Here is a 22,106-nt window from a genome sequence, read left to right as displayed (position 1 = left end):
CCTCTTCCCACCCCACTTCCTGCCTGTAAAACCCAGAGCAGCGTTACATAAAGTCCAGAAATCATTACTAGATGTTGTTGGGATGCACAGGGGAGGAATTCAGGTCCTCAGGCAGCAGGTAAATCACAGTGGCCTAGCAGCCAGGACCTCCTGTGCTGCAGGTGCCTGGTTCCTCCTGGGCCCTGAGTGCCACCAGGAGCCCACACAGAGACAGACCCCTCTGCCCCTGGCTCTGGTGCTGGTTTGGGGCTGAGACTGTCACATGCAGACCCCTCTGCCACACTGACTGCTGTGGCAAGGCTGGGAGGGAGGCAGCATGGGAATTGCCAGGCCTTTGCTGACCCATCCCAGCTGCTCAGTGAAACAGCTGCTCATGCCAGTGGGGCTGGGAGATGCCTGGGCTGCCTTCAGAAGGGGCTGTGGGATGCTGTTCAGTGCCAGCTGGGAGTAGGGCTGATTGTGGGGCTGAGGGAGAGAAAAGCCAAGGCTCTGGCAACAGCTGATGCTGCACATCTCTTCTGTGCCTTCCTCCTGGCCCACACTCAGCCTCTTCCTGACACCTAGTGGGAGCAGGGCAACACGGCAAAGGGATCCTTGTCAGCTCCAGACTCCCGGGCACACGCCAGCCACAGGTTGGGCACAAGGCCTGGGCTGCCAGAGCCACCAAAAGAGCTGGCACCAGCCATAGCTCACAGCTGGGCTTCATCAGGGCACAGCTGCTCCTGTAGAGCATTGCTGGGGGGGAATTCAAGGTATAATTCCTCATGGAAGCAGTTATTAATGGGTTAGCAGGGATACTGCTCTGAGGTGTGGGATCTGTTTAGGGTTATCTGCCATCTCAGACCTCTTGAGCCCTCTCCCTCTCTTGCTGCAGCTGTTCCATGTCCCCAGGAAAGGTGCACAGCACAGCTGGGCAGTTCCCTTCTTGTCCTTGATTTTGGATGTCACCTTTGGGAAGCAGAGGGAAGAGGTGAGATGGGAGCAAGAGACAGGTGAGAGCTGTCCCAGCAGGACATCACCTTCCATCCAGGACCACCCTCTCATGCAGCCCGTGCACATCTCCCTGGATCATCTCTCATCCCTGATGCCAAAAGCTAACCTACTCCCAGCTCCCAGGCCTCTGCTCATGGCTGCAAGGGCAGGACAGGGACAGATGCTGGCCACAGCATTTGGGGACATTGCCTCCAGGGTCATCCCACACTGGTCAGCATCTCTACTGGACTGATCTCCCATCCCATCCTTGCCCACAGCCTTTAGCTGCAATGACAGGCAGGAGCTCATTCCTCCTGTCTTGTTCCACACACATTCTGCAAGCAAAACCACTTTTTTTCTTCCCCTTGTTGCCATCTGCACTTGCTGGACTGTGATCACTGTGCCTAGCTTTCTGTCTGAAGGCCAGGGTGTCACCTCTCCATGTGTCCCCAAATCTCTCTGGGGATGCCCAAGCACTTTTATTAATGAGCAGATAAAAGTTAAACACCAGCAAGAGAACAACAACAAAGATCTTTATTTCAATGACCTGAAAGAAAATGTAATTCCAAGAGCAAAGATAGTAATAAAAACCACAAAGGTGCTCCAAGCAAACTGGAGCAATTTGCACAGATCCCTTCCCAAAGCAGCCAGGCTGAGGTGGCTCTGGTCCCTGGCTCCTCCCCAGTGTGACATGGTGCAGAGCCACACTTCTCCCTGCATGCCCCCCATGCCAACCCCTTGCTGGAGGGACCCACAGGGACCTCTCAACCCTGAGGAAATGGCAGCTCAGGAGGTAGGTGAGTGGCTTGGGGTGGGGATGTCACTGGGTGAGCCCACACTGGCCCTGGGGAAAAGAAAGGCACTTCCTGAACATTAATGTCATCCTGCCCTGGGACTGCAAAGCATCCCTTCATCACCTACCCCAGCCCATGCCAGTGTGACATCCCAGGGATGTGGGTCCTTGGGAGTTGTGGTGCTCCTGGGCCAGCACCACGGCTCAAAGGTCGAGCAGCAAATCCAGCTCTGAGCTGCCCTGTGCTCACAGAGGTTCCTGGGGAGCAAGCCCTCAGCTCCTGACTGTCGCTCCAGAGAGGCACTTGGATGGACAGGAGGGACAGGGACTTCTCACTCCTGGAGACACAAGGACAGGGAAAGGTGGTGGCCCTGAGCAGGGACCTCTCTGGAGCTATACCCAGTCTCCCACCCCAGGCTCAGCCCAGCAATACCTGCAGTAAGGATCACTGCCCTGATTTTCTCTCCCACACACATCCAACAGCTCTCTGAGGGGGTGTGGTGCTTTTGAGAAATGCAGGGATAAAATTCCAGAAGCAATGTCAATCCAATAACTAAGTGGATGTCACTCCTAGAATTGAACCCAAAGCCACTGAAATTATGGATGAAATACAAAAATCCCAAATCTTCAGGATTTCCCTGGAGGCCTGGTCTTTCCAGAGTCTTTGCCCTGTGTCTAGAGACAAGCACTGACTCCCCCTGGATCCCTTTGACTTCACTGTGCTTTTTTGGGGATCCTGAACTATTCTGGGTCCCAAGTGCAAGGGCCCAGACTCAGCTGAGATCTTGATTTCTCCTGAGAAGGCAGAAAGTCCACAAGAAACACACAACAGGGGGAAATTACATTAGTCAAGGAGCAGAAAGTCACACAACAAAACTTCCAGATTAAACTTCCCTTGTGCTGTCAGCTCCTCCCAGCCCCCAGATCCGACCCTTTAACCTGAACCCAGCCAGGGTCAGCAACAGCAGGGGGAAAAGCACCAAAGCTGACGAAATCCCCTCTCCCACGTCCCTTCAGAGCACTGGAGCTTGCAGTGAGGGGAGTGACTGGTGGCAGTGTCCAGGGGATGTCTGGACCTGAGAGCATTCAAAGAGAACCATCTCCTCACCACGTGGCCATGGAGGTGGTTAGGAGCAAGACCAGGAGTTTCATATTGTTTAATTTAACCTTTCCTCTTGTTCAAACACAAAACTAAGTCAAAGTTGTAAGCAGTGGCAGAGCAGTCAGCTCCCAAGGCTGGGAGACACCACTGGAATTTCTCTGCTTCCCCAGTGCCACCTCTCCCCAGCTTCTAAATTTCCTGCATGAATCAGGATCATCTACCAAAACCCCTAAATTATCCTTCAAAGTGGAAGAACCAAAACGGAGGCAATCCCTGCACTCAGTCCTCTCCCTAAAGAGAGCCCTCCTCAGCACAGAAGCCACTCAGCAAGCGATTTTGGCTCTGGAGACACAAGCCAGCTCTGCGTGCCACTATCCCCTTTGGTGGCACAGCAGTGGCACCAGGCAGCTCGCGGAGGTGGCACGGACGGCACAGCCGGGCACAGCGCGCCCAGCTCATCGCTGAGGTCACGTTTTTGGGGCTTGGGGCGGCTCAAACCACACACAAACCGTGGAAGCAACACACAGAGAAAGCCGAGGGTGGAGGCGAGCCCGAGGGAGGGCAGGGCGGGCTCAGACGCGGCCCCGGGGGCTGCGCTCGGGCAGGAGGTGGCGGGGAGGGGGCTGCTGCAGCAGGGCTGTGAGGATGTGCTGCAGCTGCGACAGGCGGGCACGAAGCGATGTGCACGAGAACAGGTTCAGCTGGTAGGACGGGTCCAGGGGCAGGATGGAGATGAGCCACCAGCACCACGTCGGGCCATCTGCTGAAGCCTGGAGAGGAGAGAGGGAGAGACCCCCATGTCAGGGCAGGGCAGCATCGCCGATGGGAAATTCCTGTCAGGACAGCAACGCCAGCCTTGGCCAAGGTACTCATCTGAACAGCCCTTTCGTCATCCAAGCTCAAAACTGCTGGACAAACTAATTTGATTTCCAGGCAAGCATTCCCCAGGGAGCCTCCAGACACAGATGTAGCTGGTAAAAAGTCTATACTAAAGAGACAATGAAATATCTTGCGCATTTCCTTGTTTAAGCCGGTGCTTTTTGTAAACACAGGCCAAATCCTGCATGGCCAATGTTTTTGGAACACTGGCCATCATTTGAAGAGGTGAGGTGCAGGCCAGAAGGGCACAGCTGTTGGGCACTGCTTTTGTAAAGTGGCTGTTTTATAACCTGAGGCAAACTAAGAAAGAAAAGCTCAGTTCAGCTGAAGGAGGCTGAGTGTTTTGTAATTCCTGAGCACATCATTAACATGACTGCTGGCCAGGACAGCATTAGCCTGGGACAAGCCAGCAAGAGTATATTTGTAATGATCCAGACAGGAAACACTTTCTTAAAGGAGTGAAAATTAGATTTTGGGTTTTTTTTTTCTCCTACAGAATCTGAATTTGTCAGAGCAGTATAATAAGCAAATTGAATCCTGTCCTCTTAGCTCTTCACCTCTGCCCAGCTATGGCTGTCTCAAAGGATCACAGTGAGAAAGGAGACTGCAGACTCAACAAGCTGCAGGGGCAGAGCTTGCCTCTTTGCCAATTTGTTTGGTTTCTTTTTCCCAAAGTGTTTTCAAACACAGAGTTCAGTTTCTGAGTTCTCATTTAGAAAAAGACCCTGGGAAAGATTTTAGAACTCAGTGCTCAGTTTCCAGTTTAAAACCATAAAGAAACATCATGCAGCTTTACAAGACAAGCCCTACCAACTCTCTGAATGAGATGCTGTAACAGGGGTGAAAAACTGGATTTGTTTTGTTCATTGTGGGGAGAAGCTGAGTAGGGAAGCAGGGTGGTTAGTGCAGAACAGCGCTGCTCAGAGGCTCTCTTGGTACTCTGTTTGGTGCATCCCTTCCCTCTGGCATTACCTGGATGTCCTCTTCCTTCTCTGGCAGCGGTCCATGCTGCATCAGAATGTGCCTGGAGGTGAGGTCTCCGTGCTCACAGAACCGCTGGGCCAGGCGATAGGTGCTCTCGTGCAGGCACTGCAGCTCCTGCAGCTCCTCCCCGGACACCTGAACAGAGGCAAGAGGGACACAGGTGTCCGTGGGGGGGATCTGTCCCACTGCAGCCCAGGATTTTGCCCAGCCCTGCCCTCACCTTCCTGTCCTCCAGGTACTCGATGTCAGCGGTGTGGTAGCCGTCCCTGTGCCCGCGGCTCAGCACCCGGAACCGCTGCCGGCCGATGGTGTCCACCAAGGAGCGCCCGTCCGCCAGCAGCTCCACCTGACGGATCTCCAGCATGCAGCCATAGTCAGCAAAGCTGCAGGGACACAGAAAACAGGGGCTGAGCTGGGGTAATGGGTGGCAAGAGAGCTGCTTCTCCTAAAGGTACCATCTCCAAAGCAGGAAAAGGCCCAGGAACAAGATGTCTGGGCAGGGGCAAATTCAGAGATTCAAGCAGGTCTCCCCACGGTGCTCATTAAGAGGAGCTGGAGGTCACAGCCAGAGAACCATGGAGCTCAGAGACATCCTGAGTCAGAATTTGTTCAAGAATGTTGTATTTAACAGCCACCACTGGCTTTGTGCAGCTCCAGTGCTGGCCTCATTCCTTGATCCCATTTCACTCTGCAGTGTGGGGAATGCACCACCTCCCTGCTGATTTCACCTGCGAGATGGCACTGATAGGAAATCTCTCTGACCTACTCAATATTTTAGATATTTGAGGCTGAAGCAGAGAGGGGTAAATCAGCTGGGGCAGGAGCCCAGGAGCTCACCTTTTCCCATTCTCAAATATGCACATGCCAAACCTCCTGGTGCCGCTCTCCTGGCACCGCCGGATCATCAGGCGGTACCGAGGCTCGAAGATGTGCAGAGGGCAGGGGATGCCAGGGAAGGACATTGTGCACACAAAGATGGGGATGTTCTTGGTCAGGCTGAGGGACAGAAGGAGAAACCACTGTGATGCCTCTCCAAGCAAATCCCATCCCAATGGCTCTGCATCAGCTGCTCCCCCAAACCAGGGGTGTCCTTCACCACAAGAAGTGATGTCCAGTGCAGAGCAACACTAAAGTTCCACTTGGCTCACCAAGAGACCAAAGACAGATTCTGCCCACAAAACAGCTCCTTGCAAAGATTGTCCCTCACCCCCAAGTGCCCCATAGGGCATTCCACACCCACCCAGCACTGCTGCAATGTTGTCCTGGAGGTGGGACAGAAATCATTTGAGCAGAACTAAGCCAGAGCAATGGTATGGGGTGTGGACAGCCCTCCCAGAGTGCCTCCCAATCCCCATGTGCACACACACACACACACAGGAGCAGTCCCTGCTTACTTGGAGAGTTCTGCCATCTCTGCCCGGTGCAGCTCCCGGCGCTCAGCCAGGTATGTTGGGAAGGTGGCCAGCATGATGTCCTGCAGCAGCACTGTGGGGCTGTACCTCCCAGCCTTCAGGTACTGAAAGGAATTAGACACAAAAATAGGTTGGAGAAGAGCAGGGAGGAAGCCCTGGATCCCTGCTGGACTCTGAATCACTTTCACTTTTATTGGAACTGAAGGTAATTTTAGACCAGAGAAAGTCAAGGATAAAATCTATTGGGGGATGTTGAGCCATCGAGCAGGATGGGATGTCAGCTCCACCGAGACCTCCAGACACAGCTCAGAGCCAGGGCCCGTCCAACACAGCGTCCTGTCTCTGACAGTAATGCAGTCCTTGTATGACAACCTAATTTCCCTGATGGTCTCATCTGAATCCCTTTTCATTAAAGATTAAATCAAATCTCCAGGCTAGCAGGTTTTCCATCCATTTCCATTTTTTAAAGCAATTAGCATTTGCTTCTCTCTCTCTCTCTCTCTCTCTTCTCCTGTTTACAATCTCACTAAATCACTGTGGCATCTTGTGGAAATGAATCTCTTGGTCTTAATTATCAACTGTCTGGTCATTCCCATGTGAGTGGAGCTGACATCGCCGTGCCAGGGAGCTGCTAATGTAAGAGCACTGCACCTTCCCACCCCAGCCCTGGGCAGGCAGCCAGCAGCTGGAGCTGCTTCCCAGCTCTCCCTCGGGCTCCATCCCATGGGACTCGTGCCCTCACCTCTCTCAGGCTCTGTTTGCAGAGGGGGCAGTTGGGCCGGTGGTCCAGGCAGCGTTCCAGGCACTCTTTGCAGAAGGTGTGACCACAGGGCGTCGTCACCGGCTCGAAAAACATCCTGCAAAGGATGATCAGAGTCAATGGACTGCAGAGAGCAACAAAGGGAAAGGAGCACAGATAAGTCTGCCAGAGAGAGACTTTAATTAGCCCTTTAATTAGAAAGTCTGGGCTCAGACTGCTGGGCTTGCATAATGAGATGAGAACTGTTCCAGGCCTGAGCTCTGCTCCCCCTCTCTGCAGGGTCTCCATGGAATCCCAGCAGACCCCATCAGTACACACATGGCACCCCTTGGTCCTGCCAGGGCTGTGGTTCCCCAGACACCCCCAGTGGTGTGTAATCCAAAGGAAAGTGTTTCCTTTTCCCCTGCTCCAGGGGCAGAGCCAGCAGCAAGCACTCAAATTGCTCACAGGTAGCTCCAGGACCAGAAACGAAATCAAGGTCTCAAGAAAGCCCTGACTCCTCCTAAACACGGTTTTCTTCTTTCAGAAGAGACCCAAATTCACGTAATTCAGATCAGATGCAGCCTCAATCTCTCTCCCCCATGCACAGACCTGGAAAAAGCTGCCATGCAGGACCTTGAGTGACTTGCACATCTGGCAGTGCAACACCCACCCAGCTCTCTGCCAGCAGCCACTTGCACAACTGCTCTGGGTCCTGGGACACACCAGCAATAACAGCCCTGTTTCGGCATGCCCTGTGGCACTGCAACACCAGCCCCTCCCCAGCCCTGAGCCGGCAGACAAATACAGGCTCTACCCCATTCCCTTCTCCACCTGCACCAGGAAATGAGCTCAGAAATGCTCCCCTCTAGGTCTGAAATATCCCCTTCATGGAGGGAATTTCCCTGGACAACACCTTCCTGCCCCAGGTACAAAGGGCAACCACTGCTTTTGGTCTTTGACCCCCACTGAACATCCCCACCTCCACAGCTGTGTCCCTGGGGACAGCCCCAGTGATGTTGCACCCTGAGACAGGGTGATCTGAGCTCCTGCAGGAGCTCCATGCCCCTGCCTTTCCCTCTTATCTCTACCAAAACCTACATCTCAGCAGTACTCAGGACTGAGCTTGCTGTTAAGTTGTGTAGAAAGGCGCACACCACTGAAGAAAACCCAGCAGGTTCTAATTCTTCATCCTAAAAGCTCTCCTGTTGGAGAACTCACCGTATGCAGAGGGAGCACTCCAAGTCAGATATGCTCAGTGACTCCCTGAGGCATGGCTGGGTACACTTTGCTGCTGCTGTTTCTTCCTCTTTATCTATATTGGCAGAAGAGAAGACAACCCCAATTTTAATATAGAAAATTTATCTTTGCTTTCTGACCTCGTTCTGAGACATAACTGCCCCACAAAGTGCTTTCAAAGTGTCAAAGAAAAACAAAACCACTAAGAAATGCAACATAAACCCCTCTATTAATCCATCCATGTTCATCCATGGCTGGTGTGTCAGTGGGTCTCATGATGCTTGGCAGAGGAAGGTGGTACCTCCTCCTTTTACAGGCAGGGAAACTGAGGCACTGGGCAGCAAAGTGGCCCAAAAGCTCCAGGATGGAAGTCTCTGGAGACCTGCCATGAGCTATCACTGCTTTATGCAAACCCAGGTATGTGGCAGCCACCTGGCTGGATGGCAAGTTAATGCTGATGGAGGTGCTGCTTCCCCAGCTCATGGCATGTCCTGTCCCCCACATGGAAATTTAATCTAAACCAAAACCCACCTAAATCCATGGGAACCAAAGAAAGCCTCTCCCTGACTCCACATGGGGAGCAAGTGATGACTGGCTTCAGCAAGAACTTGTCACCAAGCTGGAGCCAAAGGTTTGGTGTAAGTTCACCAGCTCAACACAGGAAGATCAGATGGATCCTCCCCACGTGTATGAGAAGCAGCAAATGTCCTGGCCAGAGCTGCCCCATCACGAGCCCCTGGGATATTTGTTTGTTGAGCTGGACACTGTGCAAACACCAAGTTTTCAGTGGCCAAAATGGATTTCAAACAAGTATTTTGCATGACACAACCTTGTTGAAAACGTTTGTGGTACCTTTGATGACACTCACCCAACAACCACCGGCCCTGACTCTCTGCTGAAGTCTCCGGTTCTCGCTGTTGTCCCGGCTGGGAAAGGGTGGCTGTGCCCTGGCTGTGCTCAGACCCAACATCCCCTCGGCCATCTGCCAGCTCTCCCTCCTGATCCTAGGCACAGCAAGATGAAATTGAGCCCAAACCCTCTTCTCCCTCTGAATGCACAGTCCCATCTGTGCCACCAAGCCCGATGGCACCGGGAGGTTTCCCCGTGTACATTAACAGCTGGCACCTGCAGGACAGCAAGAGCATGGCCTTCAGACATTGCTGCCCATCACATCTTAAAACATGGGTTCACTCTGGCCAGACATACCAACTGACCTTTAGGTGTATCTGAGCCCATCTTCTGAATTCCCTCTTCTCTCCAAACCTTCTAAGTTTGTTTATAGAAGGCAAAGAAGAAAATACAAGCTTCCCTTATCAGCTGCTAATGGTCTGAACTATTCTCAAATTTGGTTTTTAGATGAAAAAAAAATCTAAGCTTTTTTTTCCCCCCCTGAATGTAGTGAGATGAACAGAAGGAGAAAGTCTCCTCTGTTTCCCAAGTCCCCACAGCATCAGCCCTGATGGTACCTGCAGATTTTCATCCCAGCACACAACCAGGTAAGCATGGCTGCATGTCCTGCACAACCTTCCCTTATCACACCTCCGTTCCCAACAGGCAGGTCCCAGAGGGACATTAAACCTTGCAGACTCAGATATTGCAGACTCTTACCTGAGCTTGTGTGGAAGATGGGAGCACTGGGCTCCCTCCATCAACCTGGGAACCAGCTGAGCTCAGGTGAGCATCACCCAGCTGTGCAGCCGTGCATGGCTGAGGAGCATCGGCTTCCATGACGATCTGCAAGGACAAAGCAGGCATTAAGGGATGCTAGGAGCAAAAAGCAAGGAGGTGAGAGGGCTGCCAGGCTCCCTCCTTTTCCCCAAAGCACCCTTCTGCCCAGGAGGTGTCTGTGCTGGCTGAGCACTCTGTTGTCCTTCAGAGGACAGGGACATCCCCCTGTGTGATGAGAGCACAGGAACATGGCAGAGCCCACCCACCTTCTCCATCTCCCTCCGAGCTGGCTGGAAATGGGGACTGAGCGTCAGGCAGTGTTCCCATGCCAGCAGGGCTTCGGCTCTCTGCCCCATCTCCAGGAGCACCTTCCCTTTCCTGAAGAAGGCCTGCAGAGCAGAATAAACATGTGGTGACTATGAGACAGTGACCAGCTGAGCGTGTGCCCCTTCAGCTCCTCTGCCAGCCCCAAGGGAATGTCCCTTTGCCTTCTGCCTGCTCCCACCCCAAGCCAAAGCACCCACACATGTCACTGCTCCCCTGATTAGATCTGCCTAAAAAGGCCAGGACTCTCCAAAGTGCAGCAATTGCAAAAGCCAAGCCTAGGGAGAGTTGAAGAAGGAGTGAAAGATGGACATGGTGCCAGACTTCTCCTGTGAGAGCAACACAGCACCTGCCACTTTGATTAGCAACACAATGGGTCTGTCAAGTGCAATTCTGAGCAGGATGGAGACTCGAGGAGAGGGGGAAATTGCTCCTGTGCAGTAAGATTTGGCTCCAGTCGATGTGGCCTTCACTCACCTCGTGCTCTCCAGGCTCAGCCCTGCACACGGCATCCAGGTCCTCCAGTGCCTGTGGATACTGCCCCAGGGCCAGCAAGGCCTCTGCCCGGCACAGCCGCAGGGAGCTGGAGTCCAGGGCTGGAAAGAGAAATGTGGTCACCCCTGAGATGAGCCCTGGTGAGACAGTGGGGCTGGATGAGGCTGGGGAGAGGCCAGCACAGTGGGACAGTCCCTGTGCCACTGCCTCACACTGAGCACAGCCTGGTCCTTCAGCGCTCTTCATCAGGACACACTGGCTTTGTAAGCCTCTGCAAGTAAGTTATTTCCCCTAAATACTCAGTTTTAAATTGTTTGAGGCTCTTTCCTTTGTTTTTTTTTCATCTTCCCTAAACACCCTCAGCCAAGAGGCCCCACCACTGCCTCAGGGCTCAGCCATGCTGGGATCTGGGCTTTCATCCATCTCTTTGGGATGCAGCAGAAAGGCTCTACCATACACGTAGTCCTTACAGGGCTGTGGCCACAGCAGGCTCTGTGGAGTGACTCACCCAGCAGAGTCACAATAACACGTTACCAAACAGGACTGCAGTGCTGGATACCTGAATTCCCAGACCCACCTGGCTGTCACTGCTCTCCTGGGGCAGATGAGAAACCAAGGCAAGAATCTGCCTGCACCACATGACTTGGGGTTTCCAAGTATGGAAAAAGGCTGAGATTTCCCAAAACTGAGGAAGAGAACTGAGGATCCAGCTCCTTGTCAGCAACATGTCACTGATGGGACATCAGGGTGCTGGGGGGGCACAGGTCCCACAGACATTGCTAATAATGACACCAAGCATTACATGCTCCTGCCTTTTCCTAAAAAATTGGCAGAGAGATCCTCTTCTTTCCTGACTTGGAAAACCACATAAAGACCTTTCTTCCTATCAGGAAGAGCCCACACTAGTGGAGTAACCAGGTGTGGTAATGTTTGTAGGTTTGAAATACAGAGATGCCCAGATCCACCCCGTTATATCACAGCTCATGGAGGTGACCTACATCCAGTGCAGTGCTGGTGCTCCAGCTCAGGTAACAGGTCTGTGCATCCAGCCCTGCATCCTCCCAGCTCTGGGCATCAGCTCAAAGCTGCTGAGGGTTGGGGACTTGTTGCTCCCTGGTCCATCTGGGGAGGCCTCCAGTGTCATGCAGGTCCTCCCATTGGATCCCAGCTCCCTGTGGGATGATGGTAGATCCAGCACAGGTTACACGTGGTGGCCCTGCAGGATACTGGCATTGAGGCCAGCCTTGTATCATAAATGAAGGCACCATGTGCAGACACTGCTGCTGCATTTGCTGTGGCAAATGTGGTGTGGGCAATGTCACCTTGCTGAAGGGCCAGGAGCTCTGTCAGGGGCAAGCTGGGTCCATGGGCCTGGCTGGCAGCTGATCTGCAGTCATCAGGAAACATCACCGTTGATAATGTCTCTCCTGCACTTCCAAATCCAGCAGCATTTCCTCCTGGCCCGGTTCTAACACGGTGCTGATGCAGCTCTGCCAGCAACCTGCAGGTCAGGACCGGCAGCTCCATGACAGCCAGGTGCAGGGAGCAATGCCCATTTCCCTGCCTGCCTCTGCTGTCACCCTGCCCAGGCACCCACCACTTCTTATCACACAGGAGGAAACTCTGCCATGGCTGTGGCCTCCTCGTCCCTGTGCCCGGCACAGAGCACAGCGAGACTTTGCTCCCTGCCTGGTGTCACCCTAACCCAGAGGGCAGCACCGCCAGGCACAGCCACTCCTGCACCAGAGCTGGTATTATAAAGGAGTACAAACTCCCAGGGACCAGGTGTTGCTCTGCTGCAGCCCTCAGCATGGCCACTCCTGCACCAAAAGCTGCATTGGCCATGCTGAGCTGTGCAGCAGATCAACACCTGGTCCCTGGGAGTTTGTTCTCCTTTATAATATCAGCCAATATTAGAGCTGAAGTCGGGAAGCATGGCAACTTGCTGTCCCATCCCACAAGCACCCATCCAGAGATTAAATATCCCAGCCCTTACAACGAGTACGGATGTACAAATAGGTGCAAAGTCTAGAGTCTTATTTTCCACGCAGGCAAACCCATTCAAACATTCGCACAGCCCAGCAACAAAGCGACTGATTTGGCAAAAAAAAAATACCCACCCCAGATGTGTAAAACAGAACAATGAATTCTGCATTTCCCTGCTGCTGCAGCTATTTTTTATCTATGATATCATTACACACCAGGGCCATCAGCCAGCTGGCAGCCTCAGAGACTCGCCAGCCTCCACGCTCCAGGCATGTCAGAGGGCCTCCTGTGCTACGCATTACAGCACATTTTTCTGTTGTTCACTCAGAAAGAATGAAGATAAAAAGTTTACAGTTTCTTTCCACTCAAGCAAAACGAGCTGCTCTACAGTGGGGGCTGAGCTGGGCACTGCAAACTGGCCTATCACACCACTCTGAAGCACAAATAAAACATCCCCATGGGTCAAACATTTATCAGTGGTTCCGTTTCAAAGCGAAAGGCAGCCCGTAAAAAATTGTGCAGCTGAAAGCTGGCTGCAGGAGTTGGAAAACACATCCTGAAAGCACCACCCACGTGGCTGAGGCTGGCAGCCCCAGCAAGCACAGATTCACTGGAGCTGAGGCTGTGACTGCAATTTCCTTGTTGCCCTCAGCCAGACTTTCCTGTCTTTCGGGGAACAGAACGTGCAGGGAAGAGTGAGGACACAGTTTGCAATGTTTCCTCTTTATACTTACAAAGGGTTTTTAAAGAAATGTGTAATTGTACACCCCAGTCAGGCAAAAGCCTGGCAAATGAGTACTAGAGAAGTGTGCATGTGCCTTTACTCTGAAGAAGGGTGTGCAAGGAGAGACGGATGCCTCTGGAGGTTGCATAAAAGGACCTGTTTTCTGCTGCCAACACCAGGATGGACCGGTTCGCTCAGCCCTTCGTTTCCAGGCTTACCCTGAACCTCTGGCACTTGCCTCGCAGCAGGCGATGAATAAGAGCCTGCGCTGCGGGAGGAGAGCTCAGTGCTGTCATAGAAACGCCGCGGAGAAAGGAAATTCTGCCTCCGTCTCCCCAACCCCCTGCTCCAGACGCATTGTATAACCCCTTTTATTTAAGTATTACTTTCCAAGAAATCCACTTACAGCCACACATTAAAGCAGATCAAACCCTACCCCCCCGATCCTGGCCCGATCCTGGCCCTGCAGGGAAATGTCTGGCCAGAGCCGGCTGCAGAAGGAGCCGGGCCGGGCGCTGACCCGCACGGTGGGGCTGGCACAGGAGCTCGGCCAAGGCTGTGCCCTCGCCAGGCTCTGGCCCTGGGGGAGAGGACGTGTCCATCCCCGACTGGACAAGTCCCAGCCACTTTACATAACAGCCACCCCCTGGGCAGAGCTCTTCCTCCGACCCTGAAACGCTGCCGGGCTGCCAGATGGGACTGACTGTCCGCTGCCCTGTCCTCTCCGGTACCAGCACGTGGCCGATGGGACACGGGCGGCGCGCCCCGGCCAGGGGATGAGCAGCGCGGTTTGCCGGGCAGCTCCCACCACCTCGGGATCTCCACGGATGGGGCAGAAATGCCCAGCAGCTGCCTTCCCCCTTCCCATCCCCATTCCCACCAGCCCTGCTTTACAACACTTCCAGCTTCCCACGTTTTCCAGCTCCGGACCGTGCAGGCTTGGTGCGCCCTGATCTGCAGGGACACGGTGACCTACATTGGCACCCACATCGGTACTCACCTGCTGCAACAGCCCGGCATCCCGTGCATCCCCGTCTCTCGGGCTGCTGGGCTGGCCCCTCGCCCCCACAGCACCACCCGCACCCCCAGCCCCCGAGCCCGGTGGTCCTTACCCAGCTCGACCCCTCTCTGCGCCATCCTCAGCGCCTCCCGCGCGTCCCCGCGGGCGAGGCGCTCCCGGACGCGCTCCGCCAGCCCGGCCAGCCTCCGCTCCCGCGGCACGCATCGCTCCAGGATCCCGCACAGCACCACGCTGCACCTCGCCGCCCCGACGCCCAGCAGCTCCAGCCGCTCCTGGCACAGCGGGCAGCGGGACGGCCCGGCCCCGCCGAGGCACGGCTTGCAGAAGGAGTGACCGCAGGACGCGGTCACCGGCTCCCAGAGGAGCAGGCGGCAGCAGGGGCAGCGCAGCAGGTCCAGCCCGAGGGGCTGCCCGGGAGGGCTCTCCCCGGGGCCCGGGGAGCTCGGGCTGGAGGGGCCGCTCATGGTGACACTCGGGGGAGCCGTCCCTAGGGCCGGCGGTGTCCGCGCATTGCCCCGCGCATTGCCCCGCGCATTGCCCCGCGCATTGCCCCGCTCATTGCTCCGCACGCTCCCGGCCCGGCGGAGGCTGCGGCTGCGGGCCCGGCCCGGCCCGTCCCGCCGGAGGGACCCCGGGCAGGGCCGGTGGCGGGGCTGCCCCGAGCGCCATTGGCCGCCGCCGCCCGCGCCGCCCCGCCCCGGCCGCGTTTCGTAACGGAGCCCGCCGGAACGGGGGGCGGTGTGCGGGGATCGGGGATCGGTGTGCGGGGATCGGGGATCGGTGTGCGGAGATCGGGGATAGGTGTGCGGGGATCGGGGATCGGTGTGCGGGGATCGGGGATCGGTGTGCGGGGGATCGGGGATCGGTGTGCGGAGATCGGGGATCGGTGTGCGGAGATCGGGGATCGGTGTGCGGGGAATGGTGTGCGGGATCGGTGTGCGGGGATCCGTGTGCGGGATCGGTGTGCGGGGATGGAGGGCGGTGTGCGGGGGATGCCGCCCCCCAAGCCGGGATACAGGAGTGCTGGGGGCCTCCGCTGCCGATCCTCCCGCAGCCGGGGATGTTGGGGCGCTCCGGGGCAGCGCACACCGGCTCTCAGCCGTGCGCCGGGCGGAGGAGAGCTCTGCAGCACATGGGCACGGGGTGCCAGGGGGTCTGGAGCACCCTGAAGCAGGACCAAGGTGCAGAATGCTGAGGGTGTTTCAGGGTGCCCCAGAGTGGGACCAGGATAATTTGGAGCCACCCACGGTGCGGGCTGCCTGGGGTATCCGGGGTGCTGTGGAGCAGGGCCGGGGCACAAGGTCTGGGGGACACAATGTGCTCTGTGATGGACAGAAGGGTGGGATGCTCCAGAGAGGGTGGCACAGGATACCTGGGGTGCCTCAGCTGTCTGAGGCTCTCCAGAGTGCGAGTCGAGTGCTGGCTGTGGTGCTCCGGAGCAGGGCAGGCTGGTGAGGCTGGGTTGCCCCAGATGCCTCTTTGCATTACCCTCCATGGAAACTCATCGCGTCTGGGGACAAAGGGGAACTCTCCAAAGTACACGGGAAACTGCACCCCCCTCATATGCTCTATTTGCCCAGAACTGAATAAATTCAGACCTTGTATGTGGACAATCCCCTTCCCACTCACAGACTCCCTTGGTTTCACAAGGGAGATGCATCCCCTCAGCACACAGCCATCCAGCAAAAAGTCAGCAGCTCTTGCACAGCAGGTGCCGAGAAAAACAACTGAAATCTGGCAGCTCTGGAGCTTAGTAGATCAGAATTTATATAAGGATGATGCACATTCCCCAAGGGCTCATTTGTGTGTCCCCAAAAACAATCCAAACCCACGCACGCACTGGCAGGGCTGCTCAGGGAGAGAGATCACTAGCAGGACCTCAGTGCCAGTGAAACCCATGCCCCACTGAGGGAGTGGCTGATGGAGGTTTGGGCTGTGGAGCAGGTTTTGTTTCCAAATCTATTGCAATTATATTAAAGAGCTCATGAGTGGTTTTAAAAGCTCAACAACCAAGCATTTTATGTGGGCTTGATAGACTTTATTGCTTTCTCCGTTATTCTTTTAAGAGATTCCTCCAAAGTGGAGAAATCTCAGGTGACATTTGGTGACATTGCCCTGAAAAGCTGAGCATAGCATTAAGGACAGTGGTCACCCTGGAAGCATTGGAGTCTGCCTGGGACTCTGCCCAGCAGAGGAATTTTCCATGTCCCCATCTGCAGGGTCATTCTTTAGTTCCCCCCTCCCACCCCCCTGCCTCAGAGGACCTTGCACATCCCTTCCCCCAGCAGCTCTCACATGGGCGTTTCTCAGGTGGACGAAGCTCATTCACACCAGACACTCTCCTTTGATGGTTTAGTTCTCAACATGGCTCATTTTTCCACCAAAACCTGCCTATTGACTAAAAAAATAATTGCTCACCACTTTTGCCTCCAGTTTACCCCTCAAGAAGGGCACGTTCCTGTCTCGTGAGCCATGAAATGAGGGTGATTTTAGCTACCACAGCCAGCGTTGCAGCAAAGTGCACAATTAGCTGTTTGTGTGGCTCAGCCTGGGAGCAGCAGCCCTTTGCCAGGAGCAGCTGCTGTCAGGTGAGGAGTGCAGCATCTTTCATCACCCCAGCCAGTTCCCCTGGGAGACATCGGGCTGTTCACCCGGGACCTGCCTCGTTCTTTCCCTCAGCTCCTGATTCACTCCACAGCCGTGTGTGGGCTCTCCAGCGCCTCACAGGCAGAGCAAATGCTGCTGCTTTGCATAATACAGTTTAAAATCAATCAAGCACGACACACGAGGCCATCGCAAACCAGGCTTCATTAGCACCAGTGTGCAGGAACATTTTGTTTTCTTCAATCCATCCAGAGCTGAGCTGGTTCAGAATTCCGAATGCTTTCTCTTGTCACTGCCCTGTTTGTGCTGACTCAGTACATAACTGCAAAAGGAAAAAAAAAAAAAAAGCTTTAAATGCTTAATGCTAACCATTCTTCTGGCCAGATGAGAACTTCACATCTTGCATAACAGAGGACAGATCACACTGTGTGCAGAAACTATTTGCAAAGGACAACAGGATTTATTTTTTTTTTCCCAGTCTAGAGGTGGGAAATATCCCAGGGTCAGTGCAGGGTGAGGAGTTCCAGGTGTTGCTGCAGCTCCTCCTCTGGCTCCCATCCACACGTCCTTGTGCTTCGGCTCCAGCACAGCCTCATTAATGTGGTCCAGACTGCTGACAGCCCAGCATAGTGATCAGGGATTTCAAACCAGCTGTGTTTGCTCATTTTTAGTGTATAAATATTTGTTGCAAGCATTGACACTTGTTTTTGACACATTAGGGTTTAAGGAGTGGCTCTGAGGTGGCAGCACCTTCCCCAGTGTCACTTTTTTTGTTCAGAGAGGAGGCCTGCGTGCTCCTTAGGGTGTCTTCAAAGGCACCACAAGCACTTGTAAACAGGAACATGCACCCTGAATGTCACAACCCCTTTTCCACACTGCTATCCTTGCTCTACCCACCAGCTTCCTCCAGCACCATCAGACCTGAAAGTCCTGCTGCACAGAGGTGAAACAAGTTCTCCCATTTCTAAACCCGCAGAAGGAGGAAAGTGTCAGAATCCCAGCTGAGGAGGGGGAGTGTTGCTGTCAGCAAGGGCCACACTGGCCTCACAGTGGCATGTCCAAGTGCCAGGCAGAGTGTTCAGGCTCAGGCAAAGAGCCTCAGCACCTGTGCAGCCACACTTGTGTCCCAGCAGCGCTGCACCTGGATCCTGGCTGTCTGCAAGCCTTGAGAGTTGGCCTAAGGAATTATTTTTGTACCTCTGTACGTGCATATAACATGCAGGGAGTTATTTGCATCATCCTCCCTTCCCCCCCGACCCAAGCCTGTCAACAACTACATCAGCTTCCTGGAATTTTTTCCTTTCTTTCTTTACGTGACAGTATTTCTAGATCCAGGATGTTTTTAAACCACTGGGTTTCCCCATTTTCCACATGTGGTTCAAAGCCTTTCCTGGGAAGTGGAGCATAAAGGAAGCAGGTGGTGTGGGAGACTCTTTGTCCTGAGCTCATCTTTTATTACCTGCACCTTTGCTGTCAGGTCTCTGTGTGCAGTTAGGGGAGCTGCTGCAGGCCTGGTTTTCTCTTGGCAGAGGCAGGAGATTGCCACAGTGCTCCCTGAGATTTGAGATTCGAGTTCTGTTCTGTGCTGACCAGACACTGGGCAGGAAGCAATCATAAATTACATGGTATTGTTCCCAAGTCCTGAAACTCTGCTGCTTGAGTGTTCAGAGAGGTCCTGACACTCAGTACAGAGGATCAGATGTAAACAGGGTTGGGGAATTAATAAAACTTTAATAATTTTTCCTTCTGAGTCATACAGGCTTTGCCTGAGGCAGCATCATTCCTAGAGAAATGAGTTGACTTTCACATGGATTGGTGGGACAGAGAGCTGCGAAGTAACATTATCTCATTGTTCATGTAAGTAAGCTTATGCCTGAACTCCTGGGAACTGGAGAATCACAGCTGGAGATTGGTATCTGGCTCATTTTAGTCTCTTGAGCCAAACATCTTGGCAAAGAGGTTGGCAGAACGTTATTGCTCAGTCTTGGAAGGAAGTCCCACATAAAATAGATGGAGATGTCTTTTTCTACAGCATGGGCAGTCATGTACAAACCACATCCCCCTGTGGAGAGGACACAAAGATCAGAGCTGTCCCTAGGATGGGTGACAAGACCATGGGCTGTGGTGCAGTGCTGTAAGCTTGCCTTGATGCTTTGCAATTGTTTTATTGGTATTTCTGTTGAAGCTGAAGATCCTCCGTCTATAGGAGATCCCAAGGACGAGCCCAAAGTCAGCAAGGCTTGTTCAGCACCACCTAAACCCATGGGTAACATAACAAAGTGATTAAAGGAGGAAAAGTCATAATAAGCCAACTCCCTGGGGACACCTCTCATTGCAGCAAGGTCCACCACTTCCGAGAAGATTGGTGTCCAGGGAGAGCTGCATCCCAGCGGGCATGACCTGCAGGTCACATCACCCTGGATGGGGAGAGCAGAGTCTAACCAGCCTTTACTGCAGGGTCAGACAGAAGTTGCCACCTTCACAGGCTGCTGTGTGTCCATGAGACCGGGGGTGACACCGTGGTGGCCCATCACTGCACTGGGGACACACCAGCTGCCCTGCCCCACTCCCCCACCAGCTCCAGTGGCCTTGGCTCCTTGCCTCAGCAAGAAGCGAGTACGTGCTGCCTCCCTCATTTCTTCCTTTTTCCACTTTTCCTGTGTAGCTCCCACCCACCTGACAGAGATGCCAGCAGGGCTGGCGGGCACCCAGCGCTGCCTTTTCTCTTTGCCAGAGGAGGTTGCTGTTGGCAGAGCCTGCTGTGCAGGGATGTCTCCGGGCTGTCAGGCCAGATCCAGGGTCTGACTTCCTCATCCTCTGCCCTGGTCCTTATTCCTTCAGCTCCAGCATCTCCACCACCACTGTGTGTCCTTCTTGGTGAGGACAGAAGAGCTCTTGCAAAGCCAGTGGCTCAAATTCCATCCAAAAGCTGTGTCTGACCACATGAAGAATGAAGCACCTTGACGTCTTGGGGAGAAATGCAGAGGGCTGCTAAGGGTCTCCCTGCAGTTCCCTTCCCCTCAGACAGACAGAATGAAGCCCTAAACACATCCTGGGCTGGATTTCAGGCAGGATGATCAGGCCTGTGTCTCTACCACAGTTATAAATAGCTGCCTGTGGGCTCCTGGCCTGTTTGCAGCGGTGGTGGTCCGGGCAAAGCTTTCTGCTCGAGGAGCAGACAAATATTTCTGTCTGTGCCTTTTTGTTCCAGAGGCTGGCTCGCCTCCACCTCTGCTGCACTTTGAACAGCAGGTGAATCATGTTTGGGTAAGCCAGTCATCGCCCCGCCGCCAGCTCCTCCTTTCATAACACACAGACGTCACGGCTTCTAAAGAGGTCAAGTTGTTAGTACTCGGAACATTTGTCACCCAGAAACCTGTCCTGGTGGATCTGCCAGAGCAAATTGAAGGTTTTCCTTCTCAAGAAGCCTGGCACCATTCCACTGTGGGTTTTAGGAAGGTGTTGCAGCAAGGTTTGAGGAGTAAAGAGCCTGCTCTTCTCTTCTGAAAGAACAAATGCAGAATCCTAGAGAGGTTTGCAGGGCAGAGGAAGGTGCTGGGAAAGATATGTATCCTTAGTATCATTTTTATGAAAATTAATCCCAAGAATAAAGCTCTGCTAAAACTTTTAGCTGCTAATTAACATAGCAAATATTCTTAATTTATAGATATTTGGAATGGACAAGTTGTAGAAGGATGCAGCAGAGAGAGGAGCAAGTCTGAGTGCTGTGCAGGAATCAGGAGCAGGGATTTCACCTTCCAAAACACCCTTCACTCGTATGACTCCAGTTCCATTTGGGTTTTGCTTTTCTTCTTATTCAGCTCAAAAATAGAAGAGTGGTTTCATAGGAAACCTCTGCCCAGCACTCTGCAGAGATTAGCAGATCATAAGCAGGGCTGCAGGAATCAGCTTTTCTGGGAAAGTCAGGGTTTTTAACTGTTTCCATTTTTTAGTGGAATGAAAAAGCAGCTTGAAATTTTCCATGAAGAAGGTCACTTGGGAACAGAGGAAAGATTTCTTTTTGATCTCTACCTTAGAGAGCCTTGTTTCCCTAGTAGGACACTTTATTATATAAAGCCCCTAGATGCAAGATGAAAAGTCTCGTCACAAAATAAAAGTCCAACCTTTCTGTTCTGAAATTGTTGGCATTTATAGAAAAATTCCTTTATTTGGTGGCATCTCTGCATGAAATGGTATAGGAAACAATTTTTTCTCCACACCTAAACTCTCCTGGCATCTCTGCTGCTATGAGGCCCCAGACAGCCACGTGCTGTGCAGGATCCCTGCAGGCACCCCCAGATACTGTGAGCAAGGGCAGCACAGCCCCTCCTGCTCCCCGAGGACCAGCCAAAGTTATTATATAAATCTGTGTAAACAACACTTGCTTAAGTAACTCCACGGCTGACAGTTTCTCTTGTTGATTCTTCTTTTCCTACTCCGCCCCTCCGGAGCTTGGTGTGAAGGGCATTTGGCCCAGCTCTGTGCTCCATGCTCCTCTCCCAGCCAGCTGAAGACACAGCAGCTCTGAGGAACCCCTGGCTGAACCTTGCAGATGCTTTGAGCAAAGGAGGTGGTTAAAACACCCCGGTGAAGTCAGACCTCAGACCCAGCAGGGCTTGGGCAGCTGCTGGCTGTCACATCTGTGGGCAAACACCCATCTCAGCACACCGAGCTCATGCTGGGAGATGTGTCCCTCAGGAGAGCTACTGAACTGCTGTGACTGAAGGTCCTCAGCATCCCCAAAAGCCAGATGCTCCACCTGCCTTTTGCCTCCTCCACTAAGTGTTTTTAGAGCCCTAATCCCCATGGCTGGCACGGATGTTAGTGCTCTACGCCCATTCTCATCACCCGGCTCCAAGCCAGGGCTGAGATACAACGAGGAATTAGGAATTAGAGAACTTGTAATGGTTTTCACCTCCACAACTTTTTGGGCAAACCTGGCCAGTTCTATGAAGGCAGGACAAGGGTGCAGAGGGGTGAGAGCTGCGTGCAGGGCAAGGTGTGGAAGGTGGGATGGAGAAGCTCGGCTGCCGGAGGAGACGGGTGGAGGTTCACACAGCCAGCCCCTGGGTGTGTTTGCCTCTTTGCTCCTGTGCCACGGGGATCTGGCTGCACATGCTGTATTTGCACAGAGCTTGGTGCAGTGGTCTGTAGCAGGGGCTGT

General features: G+C 53.7%; 1 protein-coding gene and 1 long non-coding RNA gene across 2 annotated transcripts; both read right to left on the bottom strand.

Moving 5' to 3' along the window:
• Positions 1 to 1,484: 1,484 nt before the first annotated feature.
• Positions 1,485 to 14,954, bottom strand: LOC107210864 (LON peptidase N-terminal domain and RING finger protein 1-like). The gene is made up of 12 exons (XM_015642227.3): positions 14,430 to 14,954; positions 10,590 to 10,708; positions 10,055 to 10,177; positions 9,729 to 9,854; positions 8,989 to 9,124; positions 8,103 to 8,196; positions 6,885 to 6,999; positions 6,125 to 6,246; positions 5,568 to 5,726; positions 4,951 to 5,113; positions 4,719 to 4,865; positions 1,485 to 3,637 (listed from the first exon to the last, which is right to left on the bottom strand). The coding sequence occupies exons 1-12, from the start codon at positions 14,800 to 14,802 to the stop codon at positions 3,440 to 3,442; spliced, it is 1,875 nt and encodes a 624-aa protein (XP_015497713.1). The 5' UTR covers positions 14,803 to 14,954; the 3' UTR covers positions 1,485 to 3,439.
• Positions 14,955 to 16,608: 1,654 nt separating this feature from the next.
• On the bottom strand, positions 16,609 to 20,122 carry LOC117245120. Its single transcript, XR_004499361.1, has 3 exons — positions 19,619 to 20,122; positions 18,402 to 19,196; positions 16,609 to 17,264 (listed from the first exon to the last, which is right to left on the bottom strand). It is a non-coding gene; the product is annotated as an uncharacterized LOC117245120 (long non-coding RNA).
• Positions 20,123 to 22,106: the final 1,984 nt, after the last annotated feature.

The sequence above is a fragment of the Parus major genome, chromosome 13 (genome assembly GCF_001522545.3).
Source record: "Parus major isolate Abel chromosome 13, Parus_major1.1, whole genome shotgun sequence".
In the NCBI taxonomy this organism is placed as follows: Eukaryota; Metazoa; Chordata; class Aves; order Passeriformes; family Paridae; genus Parus; species Parus major.
This window is presented reverse-complemented; position numbering and strand designations above follow the sequence as displayed.

Bases quoted from the DNA above. Each gene is read 5' to 3' on its own strand.
- LOC107210864 (XM_015642227.3), bottom strand. From the start codon at position 14,802: ATGAGCGGCCCCTCCAGCCCGAGCTCCCCGGGCCCCGGGGAGAGCCCT. The intron at 10,709-14,429 runs GTAAGGACCACC...TTCTCTTTCCAG, and splicing joins GCAGAGAGGGGTCGAGCTGG to CCCTGGACTCCAGCTCCCTG. The intron at 3,638-4,718 runs GTAATGCCAGAG...TCTCCTCTCCAG, and splicing joins AGAAGGAAGAGGACATCCAG to GCTTCAGCAGATGGCCCGAC.